The following is a 26,835-nucleotide window of genomic DNA, read 5'->3' as shown; positions in this document are numbered from 1 at the left end:
CGTGTGAGGTTATAGACTGCGCAATGGAAGAGGTTTGGACACGCACAATTTCACACTGTTCTGGACACACCCTATGCATATCGATCGAACAAGACTTTTATTTTGTATGAGATAAAAATAAAACTTATTACAGAATGACCGCGTGCGAACCACGCCAATAGTCTGTCCGAAGAAAGTCTTGCTACGCACCGATTAATCGATTTGCCGTTATGAGTAGATAGGAATCTCATTTAGAGAAACCACAGGCTGCTTTCCATCTGAGTATTTCAGTGCCAGGTAGGACAATTTTATTTGGCTGTACGTTTTATGACAACTTCTTAAATATAGATAAGATAAACTAACAATATTGTATGATACAATGACAACTTATATTAATAAACTGACTGTAATGAACAAACATTGTGTGTAGAAATACAGAAGGTTTAAACCCCAATAGTCTGAATTATAGATTTATATTTATTTAAGATAAATCCAGTTGAGGTATTTATAAAGGTGGGAAATTACGCCATAGTACAAGCAAAATAATTATAGATAATCTCTCCAAGCTTAGGACATTTTTCAGTAAAAATATCAAGCCTGTAATTTTAGAAAATGGTATAAAATTCATTTATAAACAATATCGTTGTAAATAATTCTTTTTTTTAAATGAAATACCTAAATGTTCTGTGATGTAAATAGGAACAAACTCGCGAATATTTCGAACTTAAAAGGTTTTGCGTTAATTGCTTATCTGTTGAATTGAAAACCAGTTGTTCTGTAACATTAAAACTTGTAGTGATAGAATACACATGTGATGTGAACTCTTAGAGACGGGCTGCTACTTTCTGTAAAATATATAATGTAATTACTTCTTTCTAAAAGAATATACATGCTTTTATACGTCGTGATTAAGTCATTTTTCTTGAACTGTTTCTGATAAAGTAAAAAACAAACACTTCTCTCCTTGTAACTATGTTAATATATATTCACAGTTACTATCTGGCGTCAGAAAAAACTTTCTATGAAGTAGTAAACGTTACGTCCCCTTGTCGACACGACATATTAACAATTCATGTCAACCCATAACCGCAACATTCTTAGGCTGACACGACATCATTACTATCCTGTGATGTTGTATTTATACTATTTCCATGCTCACGTAACACGTTTACAATTCTGTGATACTTTATTTGTAATATATCCATGCTTAAAATCCTGTGAAGCCGTGTTTGTACTATTTTCACGTATACAGGACATATTCACAATCTTGTAAAATTGTATTTGTAATATTTCCTTTCTCACACAATATGTGTGCATTCCTGTGAAGCTGTGTCTATACTGTTGTCATGCTGACACGACATATTTTCAATCTTGTGAAGCTGTGCTTGTATTAATCTCATGCTGACACAGCATATTAACAATATTATGAAGCTGTATTTGTGCTATTTGTACGATGACGTGTGATGTTTATAATATACAGAGTAATCTCTTGTAGCTTTATAATTCTTACTTCAAATAAGAATATACGGTGACTGTCTAAAGTTTTGGATAACCTACTGGAGCCTTCATTAAAACAAAAAAAAAATATATATATACATATAATACCTTTGAAATTTGTCGCTGATAATTTACGGACTTGCAGTTAAAATATATAGTAATTATTGCACCCACCATTGGCACAGCGGCATGTCTGGAAACAAAGAAACCATACACTGTTGATAAATACTCATTAAATCTAATCGTTCCTTTCTTAGTTAAGAAAAGTTTCACACTGAAATCGCAAATTTTAAGAATAAGAATAATGTTTTATCCTTAAGTTCAACCACAATTGACATTTAAATCACCTTTCAAAATACAAAATATACTCCGATCTAAAGACCTATTACCTACAAGTATGCGTTCCAGGATTGTATATACCGTATTTTTCGGTGTATAAGACGCACTTTCTTTTTCGCAAAAAAAAAGAAAAGAAAAGGGGGGGGGGTCTCAAATTTTTTACCTACTGTGTATAATCCTATACATCGCAGGGCAGAAATTTTAAGCCTCCCTATGGCGAGTAAGCATTTTTTTCCTTAATGTTTAAAAGTACCAAACCTTTTTTTTCTTCTCTAAAGTGTGAAAACTGTAATAAAGGTATTTAAAAAAAAATATGATGTGAGCAATTGCCTGAATGACACCAAAGATGATTTTGTTTGAAGACAAGTGAGAGTGAACTTTCAGAACTTGTTTTCAGTGATGCAAAAGAAGATTTTGGAAATTTTCATAATAAACGAACGACGTTTTGATGTAAATGTATGAAACATCCATATTTTATTTTATTATGGACACTACTTTTGAAGTATTCTAAAGAATAATAAAAAGGTTATGCTGTTGTTGAACAAATAAATAAATGATGACTGTGAAAAATATTTTTTTTCCCTGAAGATTGCCTTGAAAACAGGGGTGCGTCTTATACACCGAAAAGGCCCGGCATGGCTAGGTGGATAAGGCACTCGACTCGCAATCCGATGGCTCTCTGCTCTAGCCGTCCCTAATTTAACTAAGACATATTCATAAAAGAGTTGTATACAGTTAAACTAATTTCTAGTTTATGTTTTTATTTTTTTTCTGACTATAACATTTCGATCATTGCGTTCAAACATATAAAGTGTTTTTAATATAGCAAAACCACATTAGGCTATCTGCTGAGCGCACCGGATTGTAGTCTGGTGGATCTAATAGTTGTATTTTACTAGTTATACTTCATACTTGTGTGTGTTCGCAGGTGTAATTGACGTAAGTGTCGCTAATTACAGATACCATATGTGCACTTACCGTATTTTTCGGTGTATGGTTTAGTTTGTTTCGAATTTGGCGCGAAGCTACACGAGGGCTATCTGCTCTAGCCGTTCCTTAATTTAGCAGTGTAAGAATAGAGGGAAGGAAGCTAGTCATCACTACCCACCACCAATTCTTAGGCTACTCTTTTACCAACGAACAATGGGATTGACTATCACATCATAATGCTCCCACGACTGAAAGGGCGAGCATTTTTGGTGTAATGAGGATTCGAACCCGCGACCCTCAATTTACGAATCGAACGCTTTAATCCACCTGGCCATGCCGGGCTTTACAAACGATACTCAGTCTACTATCTGATTTGAAACTGAATCTTTTATTGACGCTTCACGGAGAGCGAAATAATATGTTGATGCACTTGAACATTTCGCTTGACGGCTAGCTAGCTGCTTCACAGGCACGCGTAACGTTTTCCCCGCTGAAGTCGTACAATGTCTTTTGTACAAATACTTAGGTTCGAATAATCTTTAGGGGAAGTTCTCGAAAATTCACTTGGCCCAACAATACTGGTAATCATTAGTATTTCACACACGCACAGTATATTGTTGATTCTTACAGTTTTAACTTCCGAAGTTCATAGTATACTAACTGTATCGTTTTATAAACTTTAAGGCGAGATTCCTGAAAGTTCAGTTGACAATAATAATGACAAACAATAGTATTTCACATGCACGTACAGTACATTGTTGATTCTTACGTTCGAGAAACTTTCTACATAGTTAGAAAACAGAAGGAACTTTCGCAACATACGCTTAGCATTATAAGTTACATTGATGTCTAAAATATACTCTTCAAAAAAAGAAACGCAAACGGGCGTTGTCATGTTGAAAAACGTCGTTGACTTTCACCATGATGGGTTGCACATGGGGCCTAAGAATCTCGTCGACGTATCGTTGAGCCGTAAGATTCCCTCGAATGTGCAAAAGGTCTGTTTTGGCATTGTAGACGATGGCAGCCCACATCATGACGCTGCCACCACCAAATCTGTCAACATCCTGCACACAGTTTGCTGCAAAACGTTCACCTCGACGACGATAAACACGGGTCCTTCCATCCTGCCTACGAAGCATAAAACGTGATTCATCGCTGAACCAAACATGCCTCCATCGTCGATGAGGCCATACCCGATGTGACCGAGTCCACTGCAGCCGTGCTTGACGATGTTGCTGGGTGAGGATGACGCCTCTGACTGGACGTCGAGGCCGGATTCCTGCATCTCGTAGACGGTTGCGTACGGTCTGATCGGAAATCCAACGCAGCCCTCGTATGGTTGAGACAGTAGACGTCGCAGTGGTGGTCCTATCCCGAAGGTGACGTAACCGGATGTTGCGATCTTGTGCGGGCGTGGTCACACGTGGTCTGCCAGATCGTGGACGGTCACGAGTTGATCCATGTTGTTGGTGACGATTCCATAGCCTTGTGATGGTGCTTGGGTGGACATTCACAGGTCTGGCAACATCTGATCGAGATTCGCCTGCTTCCAAGCGACCAATGGCGTTGTTGCGTTGTGCTTCAGTCAGTCTTGGCGTAACTGTATTGCGTGTCGGTGGCTTAACACTGCGCTATGGAAACCGAGAACCCGTCACTTTTATAGGGATTTTGCACATGTTGCACTTGCAGAACATGCAGATCTCTCAAACAAATTTATTGGACACGCATGCGTTTTGGCAAAAATCCGATGTTTTCCTCCGTTTTCAAAGTGCACAACTTTTATTGTCATTTGGTCTGAAAATCAGTGCCTTAACACGTGTAACATCACATACTCTGAGCTTGTAACGTTATTACATATATTTCTCTTTAAAATAACAAAAATATCCCTTTTGCGTTTCTTGTTTTGAAGAGTATATATTCAACTAAAGAAATATCGATATTAAAATAATTATATAATATTAGACTCGGTACGCTATATAATAAAACATATATAACTATATAATAAATATATATATATATATAACGTGAAAAAAATTGCAAACGAAAAGTATTTCGGGAAGGCACAGACATATATAAGAAGAATGATCGACATAATAAGTAGCAATTAAATAGCCTTATACCATAGAAAAGTGTTAGCTTTTGGGATTAATGGTTAACAACTCTTACTAATTCATAGTATTTACACCTTGATCATAAAGATTTTAGTTTGGATATTCAGAATATCCTAAACGAAGGTATCTTTTGTATATAATGACTTTAGAAAACAAATACGAATCGATTTAGAACACCAGAACCATCCAGAAAGAGACCTACAACAAGTTTTACCCCATTCCTGGTAAACACAGAGCAGCTTTCTTTTAAACGTGATATTCCACGAGAAGTCATGTGCTCAGTGTAACAGATTTACTGTTATAAGTTTGTTGTAGCGCCTAAACTTATTTCTGTATGATTTTTTGTTTTTATTTTGCATGTTGCATATATTCTTGACTGTGTATTGCACAAGTCCCGCCTATTCTCGAAACTTGTAGGGAATTCTTGAACATGAGAAGCAACAACACTCGTTTCAGAAAACGCGCTAGATCATTGTTGCCAATCGAACTTCGAAGGTTCTACAGACTCACGTGATTTGTATAAAAGTGACACGCCAATGTTATTAGACAGCCACTGTCAGTGTGCTTTTGGCCTAGTAATCTAAAACTGTAATTTAATTTATATCAATCGAAAAACTGCAGAATTTGACCAGATACGTTACAGATTTCGAACATTACAAACCGTTCAACTTCAGTGAATTACTTCGGACGTTGTTATTTCTACGAGAACATTGAATATTTTTGGAAGGAGAGAACTTCTAACCAGTAGGAGGCTAATCAAGAAAGACGTCGTTTGCTCAAGCGAGGTGCAACAATAGCAACTCAATATTAATTTGCTCGTCGAGAACCTGGATTGTGGATAAAATATTTAGTTCTAGATTAGGTATAAGACTCGGCATGATATGTAAGTTTATAAAATGGTTGTATATAAACAATCATTTGTAACAACTGTTATTGTAAATTGTATTTTTTATGTTTGTATATTAAACTATATTTCTGTTCATGAAAATGGAGTATCAATCTTGTTGGCAAATAAAATAAATTAAATACATATTAACATTTAAATAACTAATAAGTTGAAATTCAAAATTCTGGTTATTTGAGATAGTAGTACGTTAACATACGTAATATAATAAATCGTAGATTCGTCCAGAATAAAATAATACGTAACATCAGACAACAATACACAACGTAATCAAGAAGGATCTCCGTTTGGAAAAGCGACATAAGTCACGTGTACGTAAATTCTACGACATGTGCATTCAACCATCTTTTACTTTAGGCATCTGAAGAATGATATGAGTGTTCATGTTTGTTCATATGTAAACATTCGTGTAAAGTCGTCGAATGCAGCCTATATGGATTTATCTACAATCGGACTGTTGGAATAAGTGCTGGAAAAACCATTGCATTTTTACATCAGACAGATTATGGAAAGCTGCTTGGGAGATAGGTGTGTGCTTTTGACACGAACCCTATGGCTGAGGTTGTTTTTTTGCAATGGAAGCTACGGATTTGGTAACTTGGACTGTAGCAACATGGTGAAGATCCAAAATCGGTTTAATGTAACGTACTCTGTTACATAAAAAAAAAACAACAACAAAAGGGAATGCCTTAAAGTAAGAGTCAGAAGGGGTACGTAAGAACGTAGAAGGGATTTTTACTCCCGTTGACAGAGAAGATACCTTCATACAGCTAATAGGAAAGACTTAAACATACCCTTCACAGTGAGAATATTATGGTTAGGAATTAAAAGGAGCGGTTAACTATTAGAAGCGGAAGAAATACCTTACAATACTTCTTACAGGACATACGTCTGTTAAATGGCAGAAGTATCTCAATATGTTTACCAAAGGTGCGTGATTCTCGGATGATTTATATATAAATATGTATTTATGTTCATGTGCGAGCATGACAAATTCAAGAAATAACACGTTGAAACAAAAGATGAATTAGGTAGAGATATTAAATGTGAAGACAGGAGAGATAGATTAAAGGACACAAAAGAAAAGTCAAAATATATACCTACGATAAGTAGAGAAGTATTATAAAATCGAAAAATATAGGAAATATTTTAAACTTATGATCAAGAAAGTTATATAATATTACAAATTACATGAAAGAAAAGGGAGAAGTGTATTAAATCTGGAAATGCTAATGGATAGAACATGGTAGTGAGGTACCTGTGTAATAATGAAGTGTGGAAGATAAATGCAAAAATATGCAAGATCAGAAAATATATGTATAGGTACGAATAAAGAAGACGTTAAATATGGGAACGTAGAAGATACGCAACTTCAAGAAATATGTAGTCAAATACAAGGTGGCCCGTAAGTCCCAACCCATCCATATATCTTTTGTATCCAGTGTATCTGTGTGCTGTCTCTCATTCGCGCTGCATAATATGCGTACTTGTCACAATACGCTCTTCAAGTGTAAATGGGCTTACATCGGCCATATTTCTCTGAAAAAAAAGAAACAAATTTATAATACATGCGTAATTGAATATAACATAATAGCATATGGATAGGTAGGGACTTACGGGCCACCCTGTACATTAAACGTGTTACTTGCGATAACAGAATGGATATCTGTGGTCAACTAGTACAAACATTTGTTAAAAAGGAAAGCATATGATATATTTAAGGATAGAAAATACATGAAATATGTATTTATAGAAAGAAAATATTGATAATAAGTATACTCTATATACAAGAGAGAAATGTTTTAGTGCCAGTGTAATGTAAATAACATACGCAGCATTGTATTCACAATATTAGAATGACTTTGTATAGGCAGAAATGTATGACATATAGCACCTATAGCTGGTCAGTCAGCTGGGCAACTATTTAACATAAACTAAATCTTTTGGACTTGCATTCTGTTTTCAGTGTTAATGTTTGTGTTTCTCTCTCTTAAATAAAAGAAAATATAGTTCGTCTGCAGACGTCTCAAGCCCCAGTTACGCTTGCTAAAACGTATCGCCAATTCGCAAGCATTCCGCTAACCTCAAACTAACAAACGATATATTTTTCATTTATACAGGATTATTATGAGTGGATTATCGTAAGGCAAAGTCTGCAGCAGAAGTTAACAGATACGTATGACATGATATTCTTTGCCAGGAACTATTCTAAAGTAAACTTTCAAGGTGTCTTGTAAAATGGTAAACTGTAAATCTAGAATGTACTTTGAGGTACAGATTTTACCCTTTCCTATAGGACAAAAAATTAATAACCCTAGTTACTGATGCCAAAATAAATACAGTACGTTAGACTACACATCATTAGATAGATGTAAAATATAAGTCAGGAAGTAGTTTATATGATAGAAAATCAGACTAAAAATGTGCATCGCTTTTTATTTATTTAAAGAAAGTGGTCCCAGTTATTTTATTGCCGTCTAATATTCATAGTAAATGTCGCTCACCTTTCAATTCTTCCTTCAAAACAATTCTGAAAAGGATTTGGCATGGCCAGGTGGTTAAGGTGCTCCACACGTAATCTGAGGATCGCGGGTTCAAATCCCAGTCACAGCAAACATGCTTGTCCTTTCAGTCGTGGGGCATTATAATGCGACAGTAAATCCCACTATTTGTTGGTAAAAGAGTAGCCAAAGAGTTGGCGATGGGTGGTGATGACTAGCTGCCAAAGCTACACAAGGGCTAGCTACACTAACCGTCCCTAATTTAGCAGTATAAGACTAGCCCTTGTGTAGCTTTGCGTGGAATTCAAAAACAAACAAACAATTCTGAATGATTTGTACTTTACTAACTATGCATTTCAGCTTTACATTTAATGCCTCATTTCTTTTGTTAAAGTCGCTGTAACGGTTTGGATATTGAATGTCGTATTTCACGTTAATCATGTGTGAAAAATAGATATTGTAAACTTGGAGAAACACCACTCTTTAAAATAACGTGATGTCTTTCTTTTGTATATCCTTAGAAAGTTTTTGATATGACATACTGAAAAAAGTGCATCGCACTTCAAGTTTGTTCGGTTTATATGTTGACTTAAAAGACAGATGGCGTTTTTACGACTCGACGAAGAAGAAGTACCCCAGCAAGTGTCGCTGAATTTCTTGGATTTCAGCAAACTGAAGATTCGCTCAAAAGAAGATTTAAACAGTGCTTTATGGAAGCTTCCCGAGCTCCGACTTCGACCTGAGCAACTGTCCGAGCAGGACATTCTTGGTCTTTATCAGATAAGGTCTTCTTCTATTGCAGCATTAGGACATTACCAATTTATTGACCCCGTTCCATCGACTATGCAAAACATTAAGATCAGGGATTTAAGTCAAGTGGATATTGATTGGAGGATGTTGACCTTATCTCGACCCCAATCAAAAATTGACGAGGATGCTTTTAGTAGGTGAGAAACCACTTAATAACTTTTATTTTTTGTTAGAGTAATTATATTATGAAATTTTACCTTTTACGTTTAAGTGATATTGACATGGTTTTTTGATGTTAGCATATGAGTAACTTCGACATGGCATACAAGTACATGGACGGTATTGTCATTGCATCTTGTTTATGATGTTGGAGGCCTTGATATAACTTGAGCATTTATTTATTGACTGACTATATGACATTTTACTGTTACTAGATGAATGATGATAATATTACTTCTGCTATTCTCAGATGGATATCTATTTCAAGAAAAAATAGTAAAACCACCATTTATTTTTTTTCACGATATCATAGCTTCCTTCTGCAAATTTTTGTAGAGTGACAACCTCTACGACCTGCGTATGATAACTTATTCCATAAGATAATCTTGTCTTAACTGGAAATGCACCTGCATTTTTCAGATTTTTAAATTGTGTTCTTTTGTATTGCTCTCTTCTAAGATACTACAACACTTCGGATAATCTTGTAAATTTCAACAGGCTAACCCTTTACATTTTCATTTTTCAAAAGTTTTAAATTTCATAACGTAAAACCTTCAGATCATTTGATGTTGCGCCAATTAACGTGCTCAATTGCGGATCTAAAGGCCCCTGGTTCACGTCCGGTTACCATAGAAAGTAAATCGCGCTCTGTCCTTTGGAATCGTGGGTGTTTTACGATTAACGATTCGATTAGAGTAGTCCAACAACTCAAATGGGTTCTTTAATTAGCTGCCTTTTCCTATAGTCTTCCAATTCAAAATTATGGATGGTAGATGGTTCTTGTGTAGCTTTGTGCAAATATCTGAAACAAACATACAAAAGCCTTTGCTGTCATGTTTCATTTATTTATATTTAAAAAAATATCCGAATCGCTTTATTCACTTATTAATTAACTTCAAAGTTTTTTACATTTGAGTTGTTATAAAGTCTTTGCAATATACTTCCAAATTTTGCGATTTTTGCATGAAATTAGCTGCACTAAAAATTTAAATTCGAAGTTAGATAAATTTTGATAACATTTCACATTTAGGTTTATCACAGAAAATTATTTTAAACCGAACGCCAGTGTAAAACCTTTCTTCTTGAACGATAATATAGAGAGACAAAAAACGTCTATATTGTGAAATTTATTTCTATAATCTTCATTGAAATAATTTATGGTAGTGCTTGCTGGTTGGTTTCATTGTACAAGTCTTCCATTGATTTTGGATGTTAGAACATATAAAGGTGATACTTTACTTTACATAAATTAGTAAAGGAAGGATAAGATATAGAACAATGATTTAAAAAAAATGAAAGGAAATCTTAAAGTAACCTCTGAACTGTGTATGCAAAGTATATGCGTAAATCAGAAAGAATGTAAATAACGAATAGAATTAAAAATAATATGTATATATATATGCAAAGGGGGGGGGATGCATTAATACTGATAGGAATGAAATTATCAGATATGTTTTGAACAGTTAAAGACAAATTTAGTTTTACTGACTAGGAATAAGTTAAGGAGAAAAATATTGATGCCAAAATTAAGGTTATCATAAACATAAGCAATGTTGAAGATGACATATAACAAAAAGATATATATTTTTACCTCCGCTACCGAAGGAGATGGTGGATATTTTATTTGTCGGCTAGATTTCTCTCGAACCGCTGAGTGGATCTGGACTATAACCCAACTAAGAAGTAATTAATTTTTGAATGGTCAAGGTCAGAGCAAGGTTACAAAAATACAAAAAAAAAACTTTGTTATATTGTGGATCAATTTTTCACACAATGTTTGCTCTGTAACTTAGTCGAATATGGTAAAATGTATGAAACGTGATGGACAGATATAGAATAGTATTCCTTATTGTCCTTCACTATAAAAACTGTCACCTCTCTCACACTAAACGAAATATCACCTATACTCAAGCTCTTAGAATAAAGAATATATACTCGGATGAAATAGACTACACAAAGCACACAAAGGATCTGAAACAAACCATGTTACAAAGAGGATATAAAGATGCTGAAATCGACAGACAGGTTGAAAAGGCTAACAATACTCAGCGGAAAAACATCCTACATCAGAGTAATAGTAAACTTTCAAATATAATTCCTCTTATTATTACTTATCAGTTTAAATTCAAAAATGTTTCACAAATTCTGAAAACAAAATAAAAACATTTTCATTTCCTACAGCCCAACGATCACCTTGAAGAGACATTTTTGAAAGTTCCAGTTGTCTCTTTCCTAAAAAGCAGAACTCTAAAAGAAATTCTTTTTTCTTTAAAAAAAGTGGATTACATCCCACCAAAAACTGGTTGTCGTCCATGCAATAAAGCCCGTTGTCAAATCTGCAAGTTCATAAAAACTACTGACTAATTTTCCGATAAGCACAATCAATGAAACTAGAAGATATGTAAAGAAATCACTTGCGAGAAAAACGAAAAACTATATATCTTATACATTGTAAAAATGCAATCATCGATATGTAGGACATACACAAAAAACCCTCAGAGAACGTTACAAAAACCATAAATCTTCTATTAACACCGAAAAAATATCTCCCTGTTGCTCAATACTTTAACTAACCTTCTCATTCCATTAACGATGTTACTCTCATCGGCAATGAAACAGGATCCAAAACTAAAGCAGATGGAGAAATAAAATAAGCTTATTTGGATTGCTAATCTAAACACTTCAGTCTTTTGGAATTAATTCAGATATTGGATTGGTGATCTCCGTTCATTAGTTTCATCTCTGTCAGAAACATGATCATCGAAGAAAGTCGAAACGTTGTTCGCTTCTCTACGTAAAAAAAATTCTCAACCCAAACGAGCTGTTTTTACATATATTTTTCTCTACAAGTAGGTTTTCTCGACATCAATGAATTTTATTTTCTGCTTATTTTTTAATGTAATATTAAAGCCTAATTTCCCAAAACTTACTATTTCTTTAACTGTTTAATATAATTTTTCATACCTGTTTTATAAATTGATTAGTATGACATATCTTTTTCAGTCAGTCTCCAGGTGTCATCTTTATTTTACTTAAACACCTAAGCATAGTTTTAGATATACATATATTTAACCATTTTTAAATTAAAATATTCCTAACACCTCTTCACATACACTGTCGCCATCGACTATATTGTGCGGGAAATGAGACTCTTACAATATTACATACAGAAATAAATATTTCCTGGAAGACCAAATGACCTTCATGATGTCACTAAACTCCCTCTATATATATCACTTGTTCAATTACGTGTGTGTTTTCTTATAGCAAAGCCACATCTGGCTATCCGCTGAGTCCACCGAGGGGAGTCGAATCCCTGATTTATTTTAGCGATGTAAATCCATAAGTTGCCCCTGTTTGCCCTTGGAGAAGAAAGGTCCACCTTTTGAATGCTAATGGTTTGTTACGAATTTTGCGCAAAGCTACACGAAGCTATCTGTGCTAGCCGTCCCTAATTTAGCAGTGTATGACTAGAGGGAAGGCAGATAGTCATCACCGCCCACCGCCAACTCTTGGGCTACTCTTTTACCAATGAATAGTGGGATTGACCGTCACATTATAACGATAATTCCCTCATGGCTGAAAGGGCGAGCATGTTTGGTGTGACGGGGATTCGAAGACTCTGATTACGAGTCGAGTGCCTTAACCACCTACCTTGCTGGGTCTTCCACCTTTTGAAAACGCTCTGGTTACAAGGCTTCTATTTCATTCCTATCAAGACTTCTTGAATCTACGTGTTTTTTTTAACATCATGGGGGTAAGTAGGATAAACTTATTTCCTGAAGTTGTCATTCCAGTCCCGATTATGGTGGTAAGGCACTAATTAGTAGCCCAGTAGACAAATTACATTATGTAACAAAATTTTTACTTTTTCTTGTTCCTGGACAGAAAGTGTTATTTCCCAATTGTTTATGCCTAAAGTAAATGGAAAAGACATATTTTTCTCTTCAAATTTTTGCTTTTGTGACCAAGGAGCGTACAATGAATACATGATGGGAGACTATATTTGGGGGCTAATACATGGAAGTGATTTACATTACAGTCGCCAATCTCGGAAAACCACTCGCTTCTAAACATTTATGTATAACTTTAGTATAAATGCATGTAAATTTTGATTCATAAGTTGTTTTATTCAGACCTTATGTTAATGAAAATGTGCAGAATAGCCCGTTTTTACATAGAAAATAGGCTACTTTCTAATTTCATTATTCAGATCACAAAAGCAAAGGTGTGAAGGGAATAATGTCCATTTTTTGTACTTTTACAACATAAGCAATTAAAAAATTGCACATACTATCCAGGAACAAAATTTGTGTTAGTGTTATACTTGATATATGGTTTATCCTATTTTAATAGTAATGTACCATACTCCTCTGATATAATCATTATACCTTCACAATTATTCAAATTTTGTAAAATTATTAATGTTTAATTATTTATGCAAAAGTTAATTATTAATATATTTAATAGAGAAACTAAATAAAATTGTTAAAATATTCTGTGATAAATATAAGAATGTATTCAATAAATATACAAAAGTAAAAATTTAAGGAAATTTTACTGAAGGTTCGATAAGTATATTTAGTTGTTAATAAGGTAATTTAAACAACTTGTCAATACTTTTATGTGGATAAACACCTTATCGCATATAAAGGCTTGTTTAGAGTATGAAAATTGGTAGTTACAGTGGATTTAATGGGTGGTGGTTGGTAGTAAACTAGTTAGTGTAGGTAACTAGTTGGGACCTTTTATACCTGTACATTGTAGTGTATTAGTACGTAAGTATTAAGTCTGTAGAATAATGAAGTTGAGATGACGATCTAAACTGTACTTATTACAATTATTTAGTGATATAGTGGGTATTGCGTTATATTCCCTACTTGATAGATTTATTGAGTATTGCAAGTCCTCACAATGACATTGCAGTACCAAACTTCATTCAACATCCGGTATTGTAATGCTTGGAATTCCTTTACAGAGTAAAGTAGTTATTACACAATCTCCTATAGACATCCTACCAGTAGCTCACAAAATAAAATTCAAAACGTTTTTGATTTCAGATTCTGTAGCTACTTAAATGTTGATCCATAACAAACCATGAACGCAGTGTGAGTAGTTAAACCCAGCCGAACAGTGGCGTTTCACTTGATCATCACAGCTGTCATATCACTTCACTACTAGCATTTCGTTGTATAATTCCTCATGAAATGTCAGATACATCATACCTGTAAATATATATATGCTCATTAGTTCAATCGAGATTGCACAATACAGTATTCTTGCCATAAGAGTAAACATGTCCAGTCAGTGCTATTTGCTTGAGAAACCATTTCTCGACAGCACGTAGAGACATAGAACTTCAGTTTTACAGTGTTTAGATAAACTTACTCGCGTTACAGGGTTGCTGAAGCCCAAAACATTTTGTTAAGCTGTCACATAGAAAGATTAATCCAGATAGATGCAAGTTTCCTGCTACTACAGTTGTACACTATAGCCATATACATTTACCAGGATTGAATTTTGTTTTGCTGCTGTTTTGTCATGATATCAATTTTGGCATATAACTATTTTATTAGTTTTTCACGTTAATAAACCATTGTGAACACAGACACTCCACAAATTCCTTTGGACAGTGCAGTATATTTGTATTGGGGTTGGGTAGAATATCATACTGAAGGCTCACTGGGGCTGTATTTCTTATTTGCAGATAAAGAGCATTAGAAAAATTACTAATCAGCAGTTTATGTTTACAGTATACATTTAAATATATAGTAGGCACTCAAACAGTCAATTTGCTCAGGTTTAATAAGCTTAACAAGCTGCTTTGTATAATCAATTAAGACATCATTTGACTAAATATTATATACTATTTTCACCTTGCTCAGCACTCAATCCTGCAGGTTGCTGTTGTTGGACTTGGCTGTGTAATGGAAGGCTAGTCATTTGGGGTTTGACTTTAACACCAGTTACAAATGAATTTATTTAAATCCAGTTTAGGCAGTCACAGGTTAGAATGCAAGCCATCAACTCGAGGAAGTTAAAAGCTAGAATAAAGAATTGACTCGGATACTGAGATACAAATAACAATTGAAATATTAATATATTCATCCACGTCTACAGTTCATCAATTACCTTGAAAAACATCATATTTTTCGTTCTGAGTAAGAAACTGTTTGTTTATTTAACTTTCAGCAAAACTCGTTGAATTGGACACTACATAAACAGATTATCAATTAAAGTAATACGTAAAATAAATATCAAACATAATTAAATTTAGATAATTTAACTAAAACCCCAAAAATTTCTCTGAACAAAACTATTAATTCTTTAACTAGAGGGACATTTAAAATAGCACATAGCACATACCTCATACAATAAGTGCTGATCATATTCAGGACTCAGCAAATATGAAAATGTGTTCATATATCTGTCGTTATCAATGGATACGGACTATCTAAGGCAAGACAATGAGGAATAATATTCTTCATATGTCTACCAAGTTTAATCAGAATCTTATTTTTGACTGAGCTATAAAGCAAACATGCTATGAAAAATCAATCCCAATGTTAAGAGATAGATATTTTGCTGCATTTTCACATCTTTACTGTGACCTTGCCTCTGCAAAAACTAGATACTTTTAAGTTGCATCATAGTCCAAATGTATAACAACTTTCATCCAAATCGACTCGGTCATTTTCGCAAAATCTTGCTAACAGACATATACACGGGTAAAAACATGATCTCCATCAACTTCAGTGGCAAAGGTAATAAATCATATTAAATTTACCATCAACTTCTCTTTTAACATTTTATTATTTGTATATATCATACATCATTTTATTATATGTTTTAATACTTACTAAAAGTTTGCATTGAATATTATTAACAGATTGTACTATAGACATTCTTTGAAGCTTCGTCAGACATAACAGCTTTCTTCTGATAGTCGTGTTTTATATGGCTCATTTCCTGTTGTCAATGTCATTAATATAAACATTTGTATCCTTTCCCTTTGCTGCGATTGCATCTGTCTAATATAGATGAGACAAATTATTGCTTTCTGCTTCTTATATTGCAGATTGAAATGCATCTCAATCAACTTGTGTTTGCTCTAACTTTTTCATTTTCTTTATTCGGGCGATCGTCTTTATGAAACTTCCATTGTACGTTGACTAGTGTTCCTATCTTTTTTCACTTGACACGTATTTGTGTCATGCATAAAGATTAAAGAATAATTCAATTTTTCGTTCACATAAGCATTTGTAATTTTAATGGAATGATTCAGCTTCTTGATCTATGTGCTCAAACAAAACATCAGTAATGAAATGCGCTGAAGTACTGACCAATAGATATTTTCTATGTTATTTGGTAAAGTAATTGATCACATGCAGCAATAATGTTTCAGACAAAGGACCATTTATATTAAGAGCAATTTTTTACAAAAGGAAACCTACAGTTGTACTGTTCTACATCATCTTTCAATAACTATGCACAAAGGTAGCCAAAAACCTGTTTATGTTGTATCATTCCCTGATGTATTCTAATTCTTGAATTACACAAAACCCAAAGAACATCCTGTGTTTGAGGATAGTAGCTGCATCAAAAGATGATTACCATGTTTGAGTGACTTACAAAGATAGTACAGTACACAACTGTACATTTGTAACTTACTACTGATACTTCCAAAGGTTTTGCGCATCACACAGTAATCACCAATTTATGGTAATTGTGCTTCATCGTACTATATACTATTTCTCATGCTATGTTTCAATCTTTCTGCTGTTTCCCAAAGTTCTAGAGCAGTAACATGTGGTATTCATCCATAGAAGCGTTTTTTAAATGGCTTTGACCTCATTATGACATTCAGAATCTCCAAATTCATTAAATGGTCATGCTTTTAAAATTTAGTTGCTAATTTATCACCATTTCTAAGCTGGCTAATGTTGTACATGAAGTTGCAGACTTGTAGCAACATTATCCAATGTGCAATTATAATTTCTGGATTTTTGAAGTTCATTGTCTATTTCAGTGATAGGTGATCAAGAGGAGGGGTAAATTTCCTACGATACACAATTGAAGAAAACAAAGATAATGGTACGTTTCACAAATATGTTGTTTATTATGACCATGGTTTCTCGAGTAAAGGTATAATGAGGTACAGCTACAATCATTTGTGGTAATGTTTATCAAATACCACATTTACAAACTGATCATCTTTGTTATACATTATTGCCATTCAGGAAGTGTAAATTTATGATTCACATATAAAATACAAGTCCACATAATCCTGTGTTTATAGCAGTTCCTCTCCAATCTTGTAATATCTAACACCTGTATCCAGTATGAATGGAATCTTTGAACTTTTGACCAAAGCAAGAGTCAATGATTGAAATGCTTGCTGTCTATTTCTGTATGTTCTCCCAAAGTTCATACATAATTTATGTTAATAAGTGCAAACATTGATGTGTCCATGTTGGAAAAACTGTCTACGAACTTGTCAATAGTATGACATGTTTAGTTTCTCGCTAAAACCAGTTTTCACTGGTATAATTATTCACAGGATAAGTTGTCGCACACACCAATCTCTTAATTACTCTTACTCAGAAATCCCAGTTCTAAGCACATGCTATGCACATATTCCTAAATTTAATTTATAATTTTCTTTTTTAATGTGCTAAAATATTATTCAGAGCTTTTATGAGTGTCCTGGAATGGGCATTCAAAAATACTAAAATCTCATCTTTCTATCAGCTTAAACTTCATTGGTCTTTTTAATGTAGCAAGTTTTACATGTCATTAGGCAGAATTCATATGCTCTATATGAAAGAAGTCTTGGATCTACAGTTATTGTCGAGTTATTTTCCAGTAGCTGGAAATTATATATGCAATGTAATAAACTAACAGGTGTAATCGACTATTAATGCAAAAGTAGGGACATTGGCACATTCTGTACTCACCAATCTAAAGATCATACAGAATCTTGGCTGTCTGTCATTCTTCCTCATAATTACTAATAGAGACCTCTAACCATTCTCTGAAGGTTTTGCTATCCCATTCCTTCGCATTTTCCTAATTTTTAGTGAGCATTAAAGAAATGCACAATTATTCTGTTATCAGACCTATATCACTTGTTATTATAGAAAAACTAACTTATTTTTTCTAACTCGAACTGCATTTTGGAAGTGTATTAACTTGAAACAGTGAGATAGAAAGTTAGTTAAGTGAGTTTAACCATAAATAGCGTATAATGTCGATTTCTAATGTGAAATTACCAAATTTTGTATTGCAATAACAGAGTAGAGAAGAAGAATTTATCTTGTCAGTTGTTTTCTAAAGTAATCAAACTAGCCTGTGTGAACTTTGACCAAAGAGAGACGATTATGTAAAGCTATAGTTATAAGTGTGATAACCAACAGTTATATTGTTAATTTTAAAGTGGAATTATCACAGATTGTACTGTAATAATAGCGGAGCAAAAAATAATTCGTCTTGTCAAAATGTGTAGCTTGTTTCTGTTTCAGAATCTTTAATTTAAATAAGTTATGGACTGAAGATTTTGAGATGTATTTGTTTTCAGTGTGTTTATCATAAGGCTGGTAAATTTTAATGATATATTTTAACTTCATATATATATATATATATACAGCAATAAAGTTATGCTTATGAGGATAAAAATTGAAATTTACAAAATTATTCTGAATTTTTTGTCCACTTTCAAATAGTTTGTCTCCTAAACAAAACAAATACTTGAAAATGTAATATCTTAACTGCCAAGTGAGGCTTACACTTTATTTATTTCCAAGGAACATGTGGTATTGCTCAAAATAAAAATATTTGCATAGTCTTATTTGTGAGAATGACTGCAAGGATTTTCTGACACTTATTTGTTGCGGAACTAAGTTTAGCCGACAAACAACGTTAAAATAATTGGATGGCATTTAAGGTTTTCTGGATAGTAACTGCTAGAAGAGCAGGCACTATCTTTCTTTGATCATAAGAACTGAAAGTACTTACTAACATGAGCACAATAAATTAGATGGATGTATAATTATCTGAATATTTCACAACTTATTTCATTGTATGCTTATATGCCGTATGACATATGAGAGTTTAAAGGTAACCGCAGTAACAACGTAAAAAGCATGTCTTTAAATACGGATCAATCGTGTGTTTATTAGAAAACCGGATTGCTACTATTTCGAAAAAAAATTCCCCTTCCAAGTATACGTGGGATAAGACCAAATTTCGTGTCATTATGAAACCAACTGAAGATGAACTTGATTAATCTTTTTATCTTAATGAAATAGTGCGGAAAACCTTATTTTGAAGGAATGGAAATAAACTCTATCTTACCGAAAATATGGACAGGCCAACACGCATATTTGGCTTTAACCCAACCAAGCGCATTTGGAACACGTTGTAGAGACAACTGCTTGTGCTTTCTTCCTTTAGGATTTTTAGAATACATTTCTAGAAGAATGTTAATGCATACATGAAATCAAGATGATATGTGTCACATAAATTACAATATGTGATTCAAACATGAGGAACTCGTACACGTTGTTAAACCTAATTGTCATGCTGTTGTAGTTGTTGAAACTGAGGGAATGATATATGTTTACAGTATGCGTATTATTAGCATGGTATGTGAATGGTAATTCCAAAGCCTTGTGTGAGGAGTGTGTAAGTGTATAGTATAGTATATGAACAGCCTTAAGTTAAATATTTTCAACCTGATTTGGTGAATGGTACTAAACTTAATTATAAAGTTTTATTTCACGTTTGTGAGGCTGTTTACATTAAAAAAGACTGTTTCTAAATTGAAATATTTGTGTTTGTTCTTTGTATTTGGATATTTTAAGTGGCACATTTTATTTTCACAATTATGGATATGAGTTCTTGCGCTATATATTTTACTTTTATATTTAATAATTACTTACTATAAATGTAACCAACATACACTGCTGGCCAAAATCTTAAGGCCAATGAACATAAAAAAAAATATATGCATTTTGCATTGTCAGACTTAACCACTTATTTGAGTAGAGCTTCAAATGATGAAAATAAAAAAAGGAAAAAAACAAACTTTTTTAGCATTTAATAGGGAAAATGTGAACACTATGAAATTAGCCTAAATACTAGCTGGTTTTGCCCAGCATGGTGTTTAAAACCATGCCAAAAAGAAGTATATAAAATGCCCAACGAGAGATCTCAGTAGTGACTTGCACGGCCGTCATTGCGAATAACTGTAAACATTCGCTTTGGCATGGTAGATATGAGCGTTTGTAGAAAGCTGGCTGGAATGTTATTCCAAGTGGTTAAAATGGCTTCACGAAGATCATGCACTGTTTGGATTTGACGTTTATTTCTATAGACTTCCCTTGCCATCCATCCACAAACATTTTCAATGGGGTTCCGTTCGGGCGAACATGCTGGATGGTCCAAAAGAATCACGTTATTCGCCATGAGAAAGTCCTTTGTTCTGCGGGAATTGTGGATTGCAGCGTTGTTCTGCTGAAAGATCCAGTCATTTTCACACAAGCGAGGGCCCACTGTGTCGTGTAGAAAATATCTCCGGTGGGGTATCCTTATTGTGCCAGTAACGTTGGAAGCCACCTGGAACAGCCAGGTTAAATTTTTTCTCATCAGAGAACAAAATCTTCGTCCACTTTTCTACGTCCCATGTTTGGTGCTTCTCAGTAAAGTTTAACCGAGTTGTTTCGTGGTGTGAAAGGAGGCGTGACCTTTGTAGACATTTACGGTTTTTAAAGCCTTTCTCTCGCTGTCGGGAGTAGCCACGTTGATTGTATGCAACATTTTGGTAATGGGAGTTTTGTGGCGACGCTGGCGTCAGCCACTCACGCCCAATTCCTGCTGGACCGAGGAGACTTCCCCTAAGATGACCAGCGTGTGACTGTGGAGTCGGCCGGTCCCAACATTAAGTGGGTGACTCTCCGGTCGACCCCGTTCGAGTTGTTCCACGACGTCGTCAAGGACGTATTGTCGGCGTATGGGACGGTGAGAAAAATTGAACAAGAGGCGCACCAGACGCGCCCGAATGTGTGCACCGGGAATCGGCGAATCTGTATGGATACGATGACGCCGAGTCCGAACTTCTTGTCGGTGAACGGTTTCCGGATAATGTGTCATTACCCGGGTATGCGACGGCTGTGTCGCTGCTATGGCCTCGAAAGACTCCTATTAACTGAGTGCCAGACACCACGGTGTGGAATATGTCTGGCATACGGACATGAGGACAGTTCGTGTACTGTCTCTTGTGATATTTGTAGTGGTGGTCACACGCTATCGCGATGCCTGAGGCGTGTGGCAAGTTATGCAGCTCCTCCTCCCGCGTCGTCCACGGCGGCTGTGGGTGGGGTACCCGAGGGGGTGCCTGTCCCAGCGGCTGCCGTGTCCGAGAAGGGAGAGTCCGGTCCCCTAAGGGGCCTACGTCTTGCCCGCCCAGTTCATGGAGGCTGCATCCTCTAGGGTGGAGGGTGGTGCTTTGGGTGTCGTTCGGGTATGGGGGGCTCTGAGGAGGAGGCCCGTCCTTCAGGCCCTGGTTTGGATGGGGTCCCTGTAGGGGTTCAGGGGCTGTGTGGGCACCCACGATCCTGCTACCCCTGTAAGTGTTGGGGTGGGTCCCTCTGTGGAGGGTCGTGCCCCCTGTTTGGGATGGGTCGGCAGGGGTTGATGGGGACTCCGTGGAGCCCCTATCTTTCCTTGCTGGCGCGGTAACGGCTGGGGATTCCGAGGGATCCTCGGTACTGGCTCTGGGATTGATGGATGTTCTGGCCCCCGAGGCCGTAAAGGCGCCGACTTCGACACTGGACGAGCTGCCGTCACCCAGCTCGTTTGCCTGTTATTTGGACTTCCCCAGTCTTCCCTGTCTCTCTGGACTGAATGAGAACAGTGGGGTGGTACGGGGGCCTTGCAGCCCCGTTTTGTTACTGGACTTTGGTCCGGATGTCCTTGTTGTGCAGCAGCGGTGGTCGGATGTCGGCGGCCGCTGCTGCGAGGAGGGAGTGGGGTCGGGTAGCCTCAAGAGGCCGTACGCTCCCTGTCTCCGTCTACTCAGTCGAAGCAGCAATGTCAGTGATTTCTCCCCTGTGATTGGTTGATGGGTTTTTCTTGCTTTACTTTGAACATCCAGGGGATGCGTAGCATTGTTAAGCAATTCTATGTGTTCTCCCTGTTCAACCGCTTTGCAATGGATGCCATATTTTTTGCAAGAGACCCATTTTGCCTCTCGGAGGGACCATTTTTCCTTTTCTTCTCGTTACCTTGTCCGTGCCTTCTGGTCGTCTGGCACGACACGTGTGCGGGGTGTGGGAATCCTCTCTCAGTTCACTATTTTTAAGTACAAGTTTGCGGACTTAAAAATTACAAATAACGAGAGTTGACTTTCACATTTAAAGAGCAAAAAATTTTGAAGTATGAAATTTGAGAAAAGTAAAAAAGTAAAAGTTGAACCAAGTAAAATGACAGCTGTTGTTGTTACTTTAATGACATGACGATCTTTATCCTTTGATCAAACTAATACATATATTGATTTTATTTTCTTGTAGGTTTATAGAACTGGATAAACTTAGTGTAAAAACAATGTTAACAGATAGAAATGTTATATCTAAAAGAAACGTGGGTACAGCCGGACGTTTTCGGTCAATAAAACCTAGAAGGTCTCTTCTGAACGTAAAATCTTGTTCTTCTGGTAACAGAAATAAACACAATACTGATGAATCGGAAGAAGAAAAAGAACAGGAAACCCTGCAAGAATTTTCTTACAGTTTTTACGAACGTGAAGCTCGGGAAGAAGAAAGTCAAGAATCATCGGATATTCCAGATTTGCTGGCCTTAACTGAGAGTCTTTTCATACCGGCAAAGCAAAAAGGAAAAAGAAAAGACAAAGTTAGTGCTGAATCATCTAGACCTAATGAAAAGCGAGAGATCATTATTTCAAAACAGAAAGGCAAAAAGAAAACGAAGAAAAAACGTTCGTCCTCCAAGTTAAAATCACCTACAATGTTGGACATTAAAACACGTTCAAATTCGGTTTCTGATCAATCACGAAGTGTCACTCCTACTCCTTTTGGAAACAATGAACATCAACAACTTTCTACGATAAAGAAAAAACAGAAATCTAAGAAAAATGTAGATATTCAAAAGAATGCCACAATTCCAGTCAGTTAAGCTAAACCTAACAACAAATGAATAATTACATACATGTTTATAAAATATTTATATATCCTTTTGTGCATTATCATATATATTTAATTTGCATTGCGTAATAAAACCTGTGTGTGTATATATAATATGTGTATGTATGTATGTGTATATATAAACCCTAGTAGTTCATAGTTGCCTGTTTTCCTCCTATTGAAGTAAGGGTTTTAGTTCTGTTTAATATGTTTGTAATTATTAAATGAAAGGGTGCAGATTGAAAGCCTTAAAAATATAGAGTGGTCTGTTTCTTCTATGAGAAAATTTTTGTCTTTTTGCACATCTCATTAAAAGGATGGAGGTTTGTAGTTTTACACTGTAGGAAATCAGTGCAGTGCGAGTTATTTCAACTTTTAGGTTGTATTTAAGCATTAAGAATATTTGATTTTCCACAACTGGTTGCAGACTCCGAAAGGCAGTGGGAGTTGATACATTGTGGTTTTAAGCACTCAACTTCTAATCCTTAACTGATTTTCCTTGCTTGCTAGTTTGACATCAGCGTCTGGATCTTGTATAATACAAGAAACAAAATATTTGGCTGCTATAATTACAGACATTATCTACTACGAGCAGATGACAAGGAACCGTGGTGGAAAGATTAATTTTGATTTTTTCGTCTCTTTGTTATATATTTTATTCGTATAGAATAGTCACCTCAAAGCTACATATTCAAGGTATACCAACTCTGCAACTGGAAACACATGTAGGCATTACACTGTCGAATAGTCGGGAATTTGCGGTAAGAAATAATTAGTATGTTCTAAACATGTTCATATCTCTACCATCGTATTAGTATTAGTACTTTTGTATGTCTTTAATTTTATTTGTAATTATTTTGTAAACCTGATGTATCTTTGTAAATCTTCTCTTAAATTCCTATTATTTTCATTCTCAATTGCCAGTCACAAACCAGATTAAATTTTTGTCAGTTATAGTTCATCACTAACCATGCGTTCACCCGCGCTTAGTTACAGTACCTATTGCAATAATCTCAGGCAAACAAATGCCATATTCACATAGTCCTGTGGTGTTCTCTTGTGTGGATTGGCTTTTCGGGATATCAGGCAATTGCCCAACGAGATGATGCGTTTGATGCTTTCTTAAAAATTAATTGTACATTTTAATCGTTTACCCACTGTGCAATGGTCTAGCCATCTAATGTCAAACCACCCTGAGTGTTCTAATGGTCTACTTCTACATTTTAGTGGTAGGAAATGGTAAAAAACGATGTGCCAGAGGTACCTGTGAAAGTTACACAAGGTAACTAAAACGTATGGAAGGAAGAGTATTCGTTATTTCGTTCTCAAAACCAAACGCAAACTTCAAAATTTGTTGACTATCGATCGAGCTTTATGAGAAGCCATACGACTAGCTAAACTCGAAATACATGTACATAAAGACATCTATGCCATCTCTAAGATAAATGTACTACACATAAAAATAAAACATTATGTGCTTAACCTTTTTAAAGCTCCTCCAACTATTGATAATTTGTATTCCGATATCCTCGCGTGATGTTTGAGTATGTGTGTGTGTGTGTGTGTGCGTTTCCTTATGGCAAAGCCACCTCGGGCTGTCTGCTATGTCCACCGAAGGGAACCGAATCTTTGATTTTAGCGTTGTAAATCCGGAGTCTTACCGCTGTCCCAGCGGGGTGTGTTTGATTGTTAAACTCTGAATATTATGTACTTTGCTTTAAATAAAAACTGTATATTTTTGAAAGTTGCTTGGGACGAAAGTAGGCTTATAATACTCAAAAATAATAGCTTTTGTTACAGTTAATTCATTTAGTTGACGCTTTTATGTCAAACGATTTACAGAATTTCGAATAATTAAAGTACAACATGGTATGTATATATTTCACAAATATATCAAATAAAGTGAAATAACAATTCTTATATAACACTAAAATCATTAAAAATAAATATCTCAAAGTGTCCAAAAATTACTCTGGTAATATTATGTTAACGAAGCTCATCATATCTACATAACATGTTAAATGAAAAGATGAACCTTTACTTCATTATCCTTTCTTTTTCTTAGGATTTTGTCGATTGTCGAGAATTTGATATTGTAGATTTACCTCCTGAAGCACCGTTTGTCGACTGCGGGACAAGATTTTATCGGTTTTTGAAAAACAGGCCTTAACTTTTTTCTTGTGACTAAAGTAACATGGCAACAACAAAGGTTTTGAAGAGGGCGCTGTTAATGTTTTTTTTTCCCCCGATTGGTAAATTTTCTGTTTCTTTCTTCTTAATCTTCTTTCCTTTCTATACTTTTTTTTCTTGATATTCTTTCTGCCATTTCATATAATTTTCTCTAATTTACCAACTTCGTTTCAAGTATATGTTATCTTGAGGTTGAATTTGGACTATAATTTATTTCTATTAAATTTTATTTGCTAAATTAATAACCAGTTTTTATCAATATGCATAACTTTACAAACCAACTACGTTTAACATGAATTCCATTTGCTTGTTAAGTTTTCATTCTATATAATTCTTTAAAACTACAAACTAAATACTCACAACATTGAAGTAGTTAACTAAATGGCAAAAAGTGACAGCCAAACTGATTAAACCATGTACTGATTACTCATTACTTGACTGACAGACTCATTAAACCATTATGACCTATCTCGTTTTCCTTAATTAATTCTGGAGAAGGTCATGTTACAACTCATGAAACGACTAGAGTTAACAACAATAATATTTTGGATAAACTTTTAACAGATACGATGTGTGATGAATTCTAAGTTTTATTGAAAGGCTTATGAGCATAGACACGTCTGCAGACAAACTTTATATTTAAATTTCTGGTTTTACACATATCTGCTTTACAATCTGTAATAGACTAAATAAAAAGCAGGGCTGGATGTACAGTTTGCGGGGTGCTACGCAAAGGTGGCATACAGAGCATCCTTGGCTCCCTATATAAGCAATTTTGGTCATGGAAGTTGCTAGTCTAAATTTTGCAATACTGCGAGTAGCTACATTTGACTGATATTTGAAGAAAAACTGTCATCCACCAATTTAGTTCCTAAAAATTATTACAAAATACTGTTTATGCAACTTATTTATTTAAAAAGATAATTTATGCAACTCGTATATCGACACTTAAAACAAATATGGAATGAATACAAATTTCATTGCATATGCCAATAAATAAAATATATACAAATTTTAATGCGACATTATTTTAGAACAATATTTTTTTATTCTTTTGCGCACTGAAATCTTACATCAGATAAGAAAAAATTAGATACTTTGTTACATCTTTTTTTATATATATAAGTAACATTGCCAACAAGTATAGTCTTACTTGAGAAAGGAAGCAAGTTTTGATAAGCTTAAGACGAAAGAAACTTTCTGCCGAAGCTACG

At 35.0% G+C, this 26,835-nt stretch overlaps 1 protein-coding gene across 3 annotated transcripts; it reads left to right on the top strand.

Annotated features, from left to right (window-relative positions):
* On the top strand, positions 1-25,625 carry LOC143256965 (uncharacterized). 3 transcript variants are annotated; one of them, XR_013031641.1, is made up of 4 exons: positions 1-276; positions 8,861-9,211; positions 22,802-25,300; positions 25,497-25,625. XR_013031641.1 is itself a non-coding variant. In XM_076514908.1 (3 exons), exons 2-3 carry the CDS (start codon positions 8,865-8,867, stop codon positions 23,421-23,423), a joined length of 969 nt encoding a protein of 322 aa, XP_076371023.1. In that variant the 5' UTR covers positions 2-276; positions 8,786-8,864; the 3' UTR covers positions 23,424-25,414. The 3 variants fall into 3 exon arrangements, 1 of the variants encoding a protein (XP_076371023.1); XR_013031640.1 differs by having other exon boundaries at positions 2-276; positions 8,786-9,211; XM_076514908.1 differs by lacking the exon at positions 25,497-25,625 and having other exon boundaries at positions 2-276; positions 8,786-9,211; positions 22,802-25,414.
* The last annotated feature ends 1,210 nt before the right edge of the window (positions 25,626-26,835 follow it).

Source organism: Tachypleus tridentatus, chromosome 7 (assembly GCF_004210375.1).
Source record: "Tachypleus tridentatus isolate NWPU-2018 chromosome 7, ASM421037v1, whole genome shotgun sequence".
In the NCBI taxonomy this organism is placed as follows: domain Eukaryota; kingdom Metazoa; phylum Arthropoda; class Merostomata; order Xiphosura; family Limulidae; genus Tachypleus; species Tachypleus tridentatus.
Note: the sequence above shows the minus strand (reverse complement) of the source record. Positions and strands in the feature narration are given on the sequence as shown.